This window comes from Maniola jurtina, chromosome 18 (genome assembly GCF_905333055.1).
Source record: "Maniola jurtina chromosome 18, ilManJurt1.1, whole genome shotgun sequence".
NCBI classification, from domain to species: Eukaryota; Metazoa; Arthropoda; class Insecta; order Lepidoptera; family Nymphalidae; genus Maniola; species Maniola jurtina.
The window spans coordinates 5,706,491-5,720,077 of NC_060046.1; the positions used below are offsets into that span (position 1 = coordinate 5,706,491).

Sequence of the window (13,587 nt, forward strand, 5' to 3'; positions counted from 1 at the left end):
ATTAGGCGCACCTTCTTTTATCTGCTTGAACTCAGCTTATTTACTTTGACAAAATACGTTTAAAATTCATCATCATCAGGATCAACCCATCGCCGGCTCACTACTGAGCACAAGTCTCCTCTCAGAATGAAAAGCTACCACACTGGCCAAGCACGTATTGGCAGACCTCACGCACCTTTGAGGGAGCATTATGGCCAACTCTCAAGCATGCAGGTTTCCTGACGGTGTTTTCCTTCACCACTTCGTCGTCTGTCTGTGTGTCCGTCTGTCGCATCTTTCAAGAGAATCAAAACTTATAAATTGGATACTTCCCGTTTACCTAGAATCATGAAAGGCAGGTAGCAATATCTTATAGCCCAAGCACTCTACTCCTGTGGCCCAAGTAAAGAGAAAAATCCGACAACTGAATTGTCATTACATAAAAAAAAAACTTGTACGGAACTCTTCATGTGTGAGGCAGACTCGCACTTGACCGGTTTTTGAAAGTTATGTCAAATAAAAATTTGACATGCAATAACAAACAAAATGACATACAAGCCACTTTATTCCTTATTTCATCGGGTGAAAGTCGATTTCAATTTAATCGTATATCTTAAAAAAAGCGAACTATTATACGACTACGTAAAATGGGGACATTTTTAAAGCAACGACATGTTAGAAACAGATATTTCGTTTTGGTCGTGTTAAACTATGCGAGTCATTCAGATATTTCTTGATTTAGTGATGTTCGGTCAAAAATATTTTTAACGTATTATAACGTATAATTAACATAACATTGATGTTACTTTTGAAGAGATATTAGCTGCCTTATTGGATTTATATTATTATAGAAATTGGGTTTTAGAATGGCACAAATAAACGGTAATTTATGCATAAAAGTTTAAAAAGTGTGAAATAAAAATTAAATTAAAAATTTAAAAAACCCCCGACACATAAACCTCTAAAAAGTAAAAAAAATAATAGGTAAGTATGTATGGGCCCTTTAAGAATAGTATAAATAGTAAAGTTTTTATCCAAGCGTTCGTTGCGTCGGGGGACCGCTGAAGACTATTCTTTCTACAACAGATGACTTTCATAGTTTATGATAGGTAGCGGTCCCTCGACGCAACGAACGCTTGGATAAAAACTTTACTATTTATACTATTCTTAAAGGGCCCATACATACTTACCTATTATTTTTTTTACTTTTTAGAGGTTTATGTGTCGGGGGTTTTTTAAATTTTTAATTTAATTTTTATGTAATAATAAATACCTATCTTTACTCGCTGGCTCTATAAACTGTGATAAACTTTATAATGAATAAATATGTAAAAAAAAAGTGGAAAATTAAGATGTATGAGACATTTATTTTACTACACGCGCCGCAAATAGCGAAATTACGGTGTGAGCCGTGAACCGCTGAACACTCGTATTTCGTGTTGTTATTATATTTACGATCCAATACGGAAGCTTGTTTATCGGGAGAAAAATAAGTAATAATGTGTTGAACAAACTTTTATCCACCCTCCCCTTACAGCTTTTATCCTTAAATGGACTTTTATTTTCTTTCCACTTATAATAATATTATTTTGATGAAAAATATCACTTTGAGATCAGAATCACCTACTTGTATTTGAAAAGAAATGGTGTTTCTAATCACTTTTTAACCCCCTATCCAAAAAGAGGGGTGTTAAAAGTTTGATGTGTGTATCTGTGTATCTGTCTGTGCCATCGTAGCTCCTAAACTAATGAACCGATCTTAGTTTAGTTTTTTTTGTTTGAAAAGTAGCTTGATCGAGAGTGTTCTTAGCTATAATTCAAGAAAATCGATTCAGCCGTTTGAAAGTTATCAGCTCTTTTCTAGTTACTGTAAACTTCACTTGTCGGGGGTGTTATACATTTTTAATTTACACTTGTTAATCACTTTTGATCAATGTCGTTCGTTAAAAATAATTTTGACTGTTGGTGCTGGGTGGGTCTAATGAGCTATGATCTTTAGTTACATCTACATTCTACTGCCGCCGTAACATAATATAGGTACGCTCGTTTAACTGATGTCTAGATCAATTTCAGCAGGCTTCCTCATTCGGAATGAGTAAAGCCGTATCGATATTTGCATAAACCGAATCTCGGATTACTGTATTGTGCATCAATATCCGAATTAAGCATCGTGTGGAGCATTATCTAACTTATGTGTATGCTACCATTTGTATGCAGCGGTTGTATTACGAATAATGTCATTGCGATTGTTGCAAATGTTTTCGGCACATTCTTACCCGACACTGCGGCAAAGCCAAAAGGAAGGGTTATGATTTTAGCAGTCTATGTATGTATGTATGTGTACGTATGTTTGTATCCAGATTCTGTGTGTTCCACCGTAGCGCCTAAACTACTGGGCCGATTTTGATGAATGAGATGTCAATCGATTCGTCGTAAAGGTCCCGGTGACATAGGCTACATTTTTTTACGAAAAAATTGACCTAACGGATATTACATGAAAAAAAGTGGGGTCTCCAAAAATATTTTTTGCTATTGTATCGAGTGGGGTGTCAAATGAATAATTGTTCATAAATATAAGTGTACTACAATATTAAAATATACCAAGCGACAGAAAAATAATTTTATATTTCTTATATATTTCATATTTCAGCGTTTATTAAGACGATCGCAGTTGGGTTTTAGTTTATTTAAAAATACTTAGAAAGATGTTTATTCAAAATATATTTTTATAAGTGCTTTTGAATCGTCAATATTTAGTTTATAATAATAATAATAATAATAATAGAAACTGTCGCTTAACTGTTGGATCAAGGGTAAGATACAGAAGGCAGTGGTTCTTGAGACGGCACGCATTGTGAGGAGGTTCCTCACTCTGGAGCCCTAACTACTGGCGGCTTGGGTCCAACCCACCCTGCTGCCAGTGGGATCCATTTTATCATATTTTTATTCAATGTTTTTTTTTCCGTTACTTTAGTTTTTTGTCGTTTATGTTATTTTATTTCTCTTTTGTTTCTGTTATTTATTGATTTTGTTGTTGATGTTATTTTATTTTTTGTTGTTTCTGTTATTTTTTCTGTGTTTCTGTTATTTTTTCTATGTTTCTGTTATTTTTTCTGTGTTTCTGTTATTTTTTCTGTTGTTTCTGTTATTTTTTCTGTGTTTCTGTTATTTTTTCTGTTGTTTCTGTTATTTTTTCTGTGTTTCTGTTATTTTTTCTGTTGTTTTTGTTATTTTATTATGTGTTGTTTAAAAATAGGATAAAATGGGAAAAATAAATAAATGAGACCTAATAATAATAATAAAAATATGGCTGTAGGTACATAGTGTTCATAATCTTACAAATGTGAAAGTTTGGATGTTTGTTATCTCTTCACGCCGTAAGTTGTAAGGAAAGTTCATATCCTGATTTAACACAATATAAGCTACCTACATTTATCCCGGAAAAGCAAAGGATTCCACGCAAACGAAGTCGCGGGCATCATCTGATTACATATAATGTGTAAAGTAGATACACAACCGTGGAGTGGTATAATAAACGTCCACAAATACTTAAAGTTATGTAAATATATTCAACCTGCAGGATTATTCAGGTCGATCAAGTAGCTCCCTCGAGCAAGAAAGTTATTTACGTCTCGCAGCTTAAGCTCTGAGAGTTTTATAAGAATTTTATTGTACAAAGACCTCGATATAGGAATAATATGGAAATACCATCTAAAAAATTAACAATATATACAGAAACTAGCTTATACCCGCGACTTCGTTCGCGTGGATGTAGGTTTTTTAAAATTCCCGTGGGAACTCTTTGATTTTCCGGGATAAAAAGTAGCCTATGTGCTAATCCAGGGTATAATCTATCTCCATTCTAAATTTCAGCCCAATCCGTCCAGTAGTTTTTGCGTGAAGGAGTAACAAACATACACACACACACACACACACACACACACACACACACACACATACAAACTTTCGCCTTTATAATATGGATGTAGGTTTTTTAAAATTCCCGTGGGAACTCTTTGATTTTCCGGGACAAAAAGTAGCCTATGTGCTAATCCAGGGTATAATCTATCTCCATTCTAAATTTCAGCCGAATCCGTCCAGTAGTTTTTGCGTGAAGGAGTAACAAACATACACACACACACACACACACACACACACACACACACACACATACAAACTTTCGCCTTTATAATATTAGTGTGATAAACGCTCTTAGAAACAATGAAATCGACACAACTTGAAAAGCAGTAAACCTCTTTTAGCAGAATTTGGCCGGTGTCGTTGATAAATGCGTTACGTTTCTTTATTCTTTCAAGACCTGGGTTTTCATCTAGAATAGCCCTTAATTTTCACGTCCAGCTGCAACACTCACGATTAGGCGCTCCGCCCACATCCGACAAGCGGTGGCCGATTCTTTGTTGGCAAAAAGTGAAGCATAGAAATAGAAACGCACACGTCCTGCAAAAAATCGCTCAAAAAATCCATGGTAAAAGTCGGCGACACAATTATCGGACCTACAAAAAATCTGACGTGGGCGGAGCGCCTTCATTACTGAAATATATGCACTTTAATATGCAATAATGCTATGAAAGTAGCGTTTTATGCATATACAAATGTAAACTATACTAAGATTATAAAGAGGAAAAGTTTGTAAGTTTGTTTGAAGGATGTAAGCTCTGGAACTACTGAACCGATTTTTGAAAATTCTTTTATTAGTAGGATAAATGAATTAAAATTCAGTTCTACATGGTGCACTAAAAATGTTTGATCATCGCTGTTAAATCAGTATAGGTAAGGGAAATCCTCCGAAAATCCGACTTTTGTAATACGAACTTTTATAATTTGATACGAATGCCAAGTTGAAAAAGTTTGGAGACTTTTTTATGAATGTTGAGAGGTTACATACGAGTTTGTAACAAATAAGGATTTCGGGAAATGATATTATTAATTTTCGGATTACCGTGCCGTATAAATGTAAATCTTAAAATACTAAAAGATTCGTGAGAATCTGTTTCGCTGGAACACTCGTTCGTGTTACTTATTACGTCTTCAAAAAGTTTTTATCCCTAAACATCTTCACAGAATTATTTTATTCCGACTCGAAAAACTTTTATACATACCTTTCCTTTAATAATATCTTTAATATTAGGTAGATATACTTAGGTGGGAAATCCTTTCTTAGTAAGGGCTCTATCTACGTTAAAAAAACTTACATTTTCAAGTTTTTAAACCGACAGAGATTTCTTCACTCAAAAAATTAATGTAAATAAATAGGATTAGGCCAGTCATTTAAGCTTAAATTAGAAAATCCCATAGGAAATGAGATATTTACAAAAAAAGCGCAAAAAACGATTTTTGTGACCTTTGACCTTGAAATTTAATAGTTGCGTACACCCTACCATATGTAAGTTTTGAGACAACTTTAAGGGTGTCAATATACAGGTATTTTACTTACTATAATGATTGGACTAGATAACTATAGGATAGGAAACCGGTTTGACATCTCGTGTGGTAGGGTGCAAATTCAAAAACAAACCCTGCACCTACTCCTCATAGATTACGTGTAAATAATTTTTGCAAAGATATTTTTGTTTTTGTAGTTCAATTTATCGAGATACGACAAGATTTCTTCGAGCATATTACAATAACATTATTTTATGTTGACGGCAGTACTCACTCGGTACTGCTATGGCAGATAAAAAAAGCCTAAAAGTTAGAGCGTCGTTAGCTCAACGGTTGAGGAGCGGACTGAATTCCGAAAGGTCGGCGGTTCAAAACTCCACCCGTTGCACTATTGTCGTTCCCACTCCTGACACAAGCTTTACGCTTAATTGGAGGGGAAATGTGTATTAGTCATGATTAGCATGGCTAATATTCTTTATTTTCAAAAAAACCAGTATGATAATAAAATGTTATCATGCCAATTAACTTTGTAAACACGCTATGAATAATACGAAAATACACACAATAATCATTATGATAGATTGTTGGCGTGGATAAATCTTTGACGTAGCGAACCCTCCAACTTTACCGTTTTAGCATTCCATTGTACGAATTCTCGAAGCCGCATTTGCAATTCAATGCTTAGTTTCTCACTTTTGTGAATTAATGAATAAGGAAATATCTCTAGGTAATAAATCGAATAAAAATTGCATTGAAAGGAAACCATCCTGAATAAATGTGAAAATTTTACCCACTCTCCATTTGAAGCTTTTAGACTTTAAAATGTACGACCATTATATAATGAAAATTCAATTAGGTCATACCTTTATGATCATGAAAATTTTCGTCACTTTGTAGTTTATATTTTCAACAAAATTAGTTTATTTCTATCAAGTCAACCACAGTATCACCCCCCGCCCAACTCCATACAAGTGCACTGATTTAGAGATTTAATTACCTATTACTACTACCGGAATACCGGCCTATCCGCAAACGATTTACGTGTGTGGGTGATGGAACCTTTGCTCTGAGCTCAGCCCTACAAGCGGGACAAGGACAACAACATACGTAAACAACATGAGTCAGAGTGATGACAGCAAGGTGAAAACCGACTGACGCTACCACGGCAGTGCCAATGGACGTGCCATTGAGTTGCGGGTGACGATAAATTGTCGAATGGACTATCACTTCTTTGCTTAGTAGATGATAACCAAACTTTATAAGCTGCGATAGCCTAGTGGATAGGATGTCCACCTCCTAACCGGGGGTCACGGGTTCGATCCCGGGCACGCACCTCTAACTTTTCGGAGTATGTGCTTTTAATTAATTAAATACATATCACTTGCTTTAATGATGAAGTAAAACATCGTGAGGAAACCTGATGCCTGAGAGTTCTCCATAATGTTCTCAAAGGTGTGTGAAGTCTGCCGATCCGCACTTGGCCAGCGTAGTTAGACTATGGCCAAAACCCTTCTCACTATGACAGGAGATATTCTGTGCTCTGTAGTGAACCGGCGACGGGTTGATCATGATGACGATGAGTCAAACCTAAGTTCTTCTGTATTTTACCAAGAATGGCTAGTTCTTGGTAAAATACTGAAATAGTACGGAAAAGAATGTTGTATATTTCAGTTTTATCTCTTAGGCGGTAGATGAGAAAAGTATTTCATCTTGACCGTGCGTTTTAATTCATTAAATATCACTTGCTTTAATGGTGAAGTAAAGCATCGTGAGGAAACATGCACGCCTGAGAGTTCTCCATAATGTTCTCAAAGGTGTGTGAAGTCTGCCGATCCGCATTTGGCCAGCGTAGTAGACTATGGCCAAAACCCTTCTCACTATGAGAGGAGATCTGTGCTCTGTAGTGAACCGGCGATGCGATCGGTTGATCATGGTGACGATGAGTCAAACCTAACTCTAACCTACCTAGTTCTGTAACCTAACTAGTTCTGTATTTTACCAAGAATGGCTAGTTCTTGGTAAAATACTGAAATAGTACGGAAAAGAATGTTGTATTATATTTCAGTTTTATCTCTTAGGCGGTAGATGAGAAAAGTATTTCATCTTGACCTTTCGTTAAGTAGTTCCCGTGACCAGTGCCTGTTAAGATCTACGGACATTATGACAGTTCCCCACTTGTTTGCTAGTCGTTAGCAACTTGTGCAAAAACATCACATTATGGTTTGATGTATTATCGATATTATTTCGAGAAATTTTCCCTAGACAATAATAGATCGATCGAAATACTCATAGGTGTGTTTTATGAGATAGATAGCTAAATTCTTTATTGCTACAGAAAACATTACATTCAAGGAACAAAAAGAAATAAATAAAAGATCATTACCTGATTAGGTAGGTACATATTTTTGGGGTAACTACAAGCTAATTGACTGTTTACTTTGGAAATTAAAAAATGTATATAAAAGGTATTTCATTTTGTTTACGAATATTTAAAAAGTAGGTTTTGCCCGTGATTTCATCTGTGATTCCATATAAAGGAACCCTGTTTTTCGGGCGGGAAATGTCATTCTCTGAGTCAACGGAGTAACATCGAACCTTTGCTCTACATGCGTGAAAGAAAGGCAAACCAAACGAACAAATAAATTGTAATAATAGGAGAGCATGATTCGCGTTCCTATCTATACTTACCTACCTATACTTGTAAAGTTTGATGTTGGTCAAACCTTACAGTGACGCCCCACGTTCTTCTCCACTATAAGGACTCAAGTACAAGAAACACAATAATTAATATTTAATGTCCTTTAATCTAAAATATCATAAACTGAAGAAAACAGACAGACCCGTAAACTCAGGGCATACGTTGTGTCTGTTTACGCTAGTTAATAATATTTTCAATAGACGAAAATTAAATATTAATTGTGTTCTTGTTTTTATTAATAGTTTTTGAGCAACATCAAAACTTACATCATTTTATTTTTCGCGTGTCATGGACACATACTCGCTTTCATATTTCAAATCGTTATAACCGCATCAAAAATTCATTTCACTCGCGTCATGCAAACCTGATCAAAATAGATGGCCATATGAAAGGAGGACATGAAACGTTATACAAACAAACATTTCTCTGTCCTACAAAAAATATTATTTCACGTAGCAATTTACCTCGGGCAATCTCGAGTAATGGCAAGTGGCAAAGCGAGCTAAGGTGAAGTGTGCCTAGAAAATAGCCTATTCACTATGGCCTCCAAGGCCTCCAAAAAGCTATTGTTCGTTTGATATTTTTATTTCTCCGCCAGCAACAATGCCACGCAATCTATACAATTTGTAAGTAGTTACTTTTCATTGACAAAATGGTACTACTTTAACTAATAGCGTAGGCGTGCATGAAACACCATAAAATTGGTTAATATTAACTCGTGGTTTAAGTTAGGTTAGGTTTAGGTAATTAAATATTATTAATAAACTTTTGTTCTAAAAATAATTTAAATATGAAATTACGTAATTGCCTTGCCAGCATATTTTTACCATTTGATAGAATTAAGGTCTCCACACATTACACAGAATGCACACAACAGACACATGCGTATCACGTACAGTCAAAGGCCGTAAGTCGTTTAGCACATTAATGATCATATTCGTGTGGCACGGTTATGCACATGCGTTAAGTGTGTGGCGTGTTTATAGAAAAAGGTCATAAGTGCGACAGGTGTTTGATGCAATTTTCGCAGAATTGCTATTCGAATTCTGAGGCCGACCGTATGCGTGGTTCAACTACAATTACACAATTCCATGTTATTTTGCCCCAAAGAATATGATATGAAGCTCACATTTTCATGCCTTAAAGTGAGGCGAGTCGAGTTTGTGAATTATGCGAAGACCTTTAAAACCATCTATTGATGCTACACAAAAAATTATTTGCGACTAATTGATGCCAGTGACTTCATTCGCGTGGATTTAGGTTTTAAAAATCCCGTGGGAACTCTGATTTTCGAAATAAAAGCAATTTCGAAAACACAGCTATCTGCTAGTAATAAATTACCCTTTTAAATATCAAAACTATAGTATAATATTTAATATTTTTGGTCAAAATAAAGGGTCAAATAAATACTAGTCTTACATATTTTAACTTCACAAAAGGGAAGACGTTGGTTTAAAATTTATAAAGAGATTTAAGGAAGAGCTTATTTCGCAAAGACCTCTTGGGTAGCGTCAGTAGGTCTTTATTGTGCCGTTGGCTTCTGAACCAAGGTGGGAGAAATATTGTAAGCTCACAAAGCATTTGATAAGTCATTTCAATTGTGATACTTACCAAGACGTTTCGCAGAAATACAATCTAATGTACCTTTTCAAATACAAAATGAATTTTGATGGAAACCACGAAACATAGATAATAATTTTAATTAAGTTTCTACGCTTCGTTAGCAACACTTTTTAGTCAAAACACAACTACATCATCAATGGACACGGGGCAAAAAATTGGTGAAGTGCGAGTCGAACTTGCACACGATGGGTTCCGTACGATCGTGCAACTTACAAGATAATAACACTACGTACTTTATTTTATTTTATTTGCATGATGGCTATTCTGAAGCCATCTTAGTTTTATGTTCGCACGAGAAAAATTTCAAAATAGCCGCTATGTTAATTAAAGATTATCTTCGTGTGCATGTCCTATTCAAACTAGACCGGTTCTTAGTTATTTAAAAGTGTAAACTAAAAATTTATAACACCCCCGACAAGTGAAGGTTACAGTAACTAGAAAAGAGCTGACAACTTTCAAACGGCTGGACCGATTTTCTTGAATCATAGCTAAGAACACTCTCGATCAAGCCATATTTTAAACAAAAAAAAACTAAATTAAAATCGGTTCATTAGTTTAGGATCTACGATGCCACAGACAGATACACGGATACACACGTCAAACTTATAACACCCCTCTTTTTGGGTCGGGGGTTTAACAGGGCTCTCTCCGTCACTCGTTTCATACAATCGTAGTTCCAATTTCATTTGAATATTAAGCAACCAAAGTCCATGAAATTTTGAAGACATATTCTAGAAACTAATATCTGTGTCTGTGGTGTTTTAGATTTTTCTAAAAATATGTAGTTTTAAAATTACAGGGGCTCAAAGATTTGTATGAAATTTTTCAAGACCGCATAACTTTGAAACCGAATATTTTAACAGAAATCTGGAAAACCACAGACATAGATATTAGTTTCTAGAATATGTCTGCAAAATTTCATGGACTTTGGTTGCTTAATATTCAAATGAAATTGGAACTACGATTGTATGAAACGAGTGACGGAGAGAGCCCTCTTAAAAAATAAATTTATACATACCTAGTTGAGTCAGCATACACAGAAGCGCCGGGAGCCACATCACTGCCACTTTTTCACATAATTACAGTACACGCATAACTTTTCATCACATTAGTTTATTTCAAATGGTCATTTATCACGCTGTAACATGTTTTGGATACACTTTCAAAGTTTAATATTGTTCAATATGTAGCAGTTAACTATTTATTAAATTGTTAATTTTATGTTATTTGGTTACTTTGTTTATTTACTTACCACTTTATTACTTTTAACTTAATTAATAAGTATATGCAATATTTATCTCTACAAAATTTGGTTCTATAGAAAGTTATTGAAATTTTCTTCAACTAAGTAAGTATATTAATATTTACTTACACTAAACTTTACAGAAATTAAGTTACTATATTTTTGTTTAATTTATTTTAAAGAGTTGTGTGCTTTTACTGTCACCTCGATTTTCGTTCGATCACCTGAAAAGAAAAAAATCTTTCTTATATAAAATATTTATTATTTTATTATCTTAATTAAGTTAAATTTACGTGGTGTAATGTATTAAAAAATATGACTTTTTTGGGGTTTCAAAAACGTATATAATATATGTTACAAATTAACAAAACATAGAAAAATAGAAATATATATAAAAATAAATAATGTAAAGTTGTTTATTATTAGAAAATATCAATGGCTTAAGATTTTTTTCCGAGCCACGCACGGAGAGCTCAACGGGTAAACGTTGCTTAACTTAACGTTGCAAAGTTTTCACGGCCCATCATTCCAACCCATACTTATGAAAGGTGCAGAGTTAGCTCACGGGGACGGGCATAGGCTACATTGCCTAGGAAAATCAAAAATTTTCAGCGGTATTTTTAAAGAACCTATACCCACCAACCAAAATTATAAATTAATGGTTAAATAAATAAGCTTTGTAAAGCCACAATATTATATAATGTTTACTCGCAGTCTATATTTTATGTTTGAAGAGTAATTTTGTATTTTTTACGTAATGTAGATAGAATTCTGATGAAATATTGAAATCGAGGTAACTTCAAGTATCTATCTCAAAGACCTACCTGAGCGTAATAAGCTTGGAAAAGCACCAATGTTGACTGTTAAAACACATTACAAAGATTAGTAGTCTCCCTTGTCGTAGCCGCCGGTAATCCCTTGAGTAAATAATAGCATACTTTAGAAGTTCACTGTCTTGCCCCGAGTTCGTCCAGGGTCACCTTTACACATGTGTATATTGAAATAGTCTCTAAAAGATACTATGAGTTGCCGTTAATTAATTTCACACTTTCACAACTGATCTGCCTTGGTTTCGTAAAGGTGATTTTCGTAAAGGTGGTGATTATATTGGAGACTTAGATCAAAAGACACTCTGGGTAGATGAAATTTTATTATTAGTTACTTACTTCACATTATAAGCTGGCTCTTTACTTCAACTTTATGAATAGGTAAGTGCGAAAATGCTCGTAAAGAAACTTTAGTAAAATTTAATATTAATTAAAAATCTAAGCTATTTGTTTATTAAGTATGCAATGATGAAATTGAATAAAAAATCATGATAATCGATCAGGTTATTAGAACTAGTAGAGAAGGGTAAAAAAGTTGGATGTGCACGCAAGCTATCGATGTACTTATGAGCATACTACTAGGCTTTAATAATATTATTTTGTAAGTGAACCCCCAACTACCAATATTAATATTTCATATAGCAATTTACCTTCGTCCATCTCATAATATACCGTGAGTGCTGAGGCGGCCTGATATGAAGCGTGCCTAGAAAATAGCCTATTCAGTCTGCCCTGCAAAAAGCTATTATGTGATTGATATGTTTTACTTATGGATCTGCGTAAATATTCGTGTTAGTTATTCGTATAAAACACAAAAAAAACTTGTTCAAAAGATTTGTTTCTTCAAAAATCACTGTAATTAATTTTTAAAAGTATAACAAAGAAATATTATGAGATATTTTGTGCCTACTTACATGATGTACCTAGATAAGTTTACGAGATAAAGTTGAAAACTAAAACCCGACTGCGATCGTCTTAATAAACGCTGAACTGGTAAAATTATTTTGTGGGCGTGGGACGCCCTCCAGCACGATGGACCGACGACGATATAAAGCGGCTGGCGGGAAGTGGCTGGATGAGGAATGCTGAGGACCGAGTTTGGCGGCGCTCTATAGGGAAGGCCTATGTCCAACAGTGGACTTCCACAGGCTGATTATGATGATGATGATCTATTTATGAAAAAGTCGTGCGACCTAAGCTGCAAGAAAAATAGTAACAGCATTCCGATGAAAGAAATAACAGCCTCTCGTCTAGCTCCAGGAAAATTCCTTGAAAAAACAGCCTCGCGAATTTATAAAGCATCAACTGAGTACAAAATACGCAAAAAGGGACCGTATCGAATAAATTTGCTGAGAGATTTAAGCGCAGGCCTATTTCACCGAGACGTTTTGCGAAGCGCCAATAAAAGGCTGGGAATAGTGCTATTGAGCTCGAGGCACTGAGGCGATAAATATTCCTGCAAAGACGCGAATCCTCATTCCTCTGATCAAAAGGTGTCGCTTATAACACTTAGTTTATGAACTGAACGTGAAAAGAAATCTTGCTTCATAACGCCCTAGTTAGACATACCTACATGTAATTTTGCACTATTTAGGTACTCCAAAATTATTTATCTCTATCTTTAATAAATCTAAATGCATTAATTCTAAAACGTTTTAAGACATTGAAGTTTGAGCTAAGAACGAGTACTTATATATCGTAAAACTGGATTTAAATATGAAATCGAAAAAGTTACTGAATGCTTTTTAGGAATGGTAAGCAGCTTATGTCTGAGTAGGTATGTTACGAGGATTAGGCTTGTACCTACTATATGA

The 13,587-nt window shown here is 34.7% G+C and overlaps 1 protein-coding gene across 2 annotated transcripts in view; it reads right to left on the bottom strand.

The window, feature by feature from the left end:
- LOC123874441 (hemicentin-2-like) overlaps positions 1 to 11,155 on the bottom strand; it is a 71,605-nt gene extending 60,450 nt beyond the window's left edge. For both annotated transcript variants that reach the window (XM_045919769.1, XM_045919768.1), the window contains exon 1: positions 10,722 to 11,155. In XM_045919769.1, the coding sequence (XP_045775725.1) occupies positions 10,722 to 10,761 (40 nt within the window). In that variant the 5' untranslated portion in view covers positions 10,762 to 11,155. The remainder of the gene's footprint in view (positions 1 to 10,721) is intronic.
- Positions 11,156 to 13,587: the final 2,432 nt, after the last annotated feature.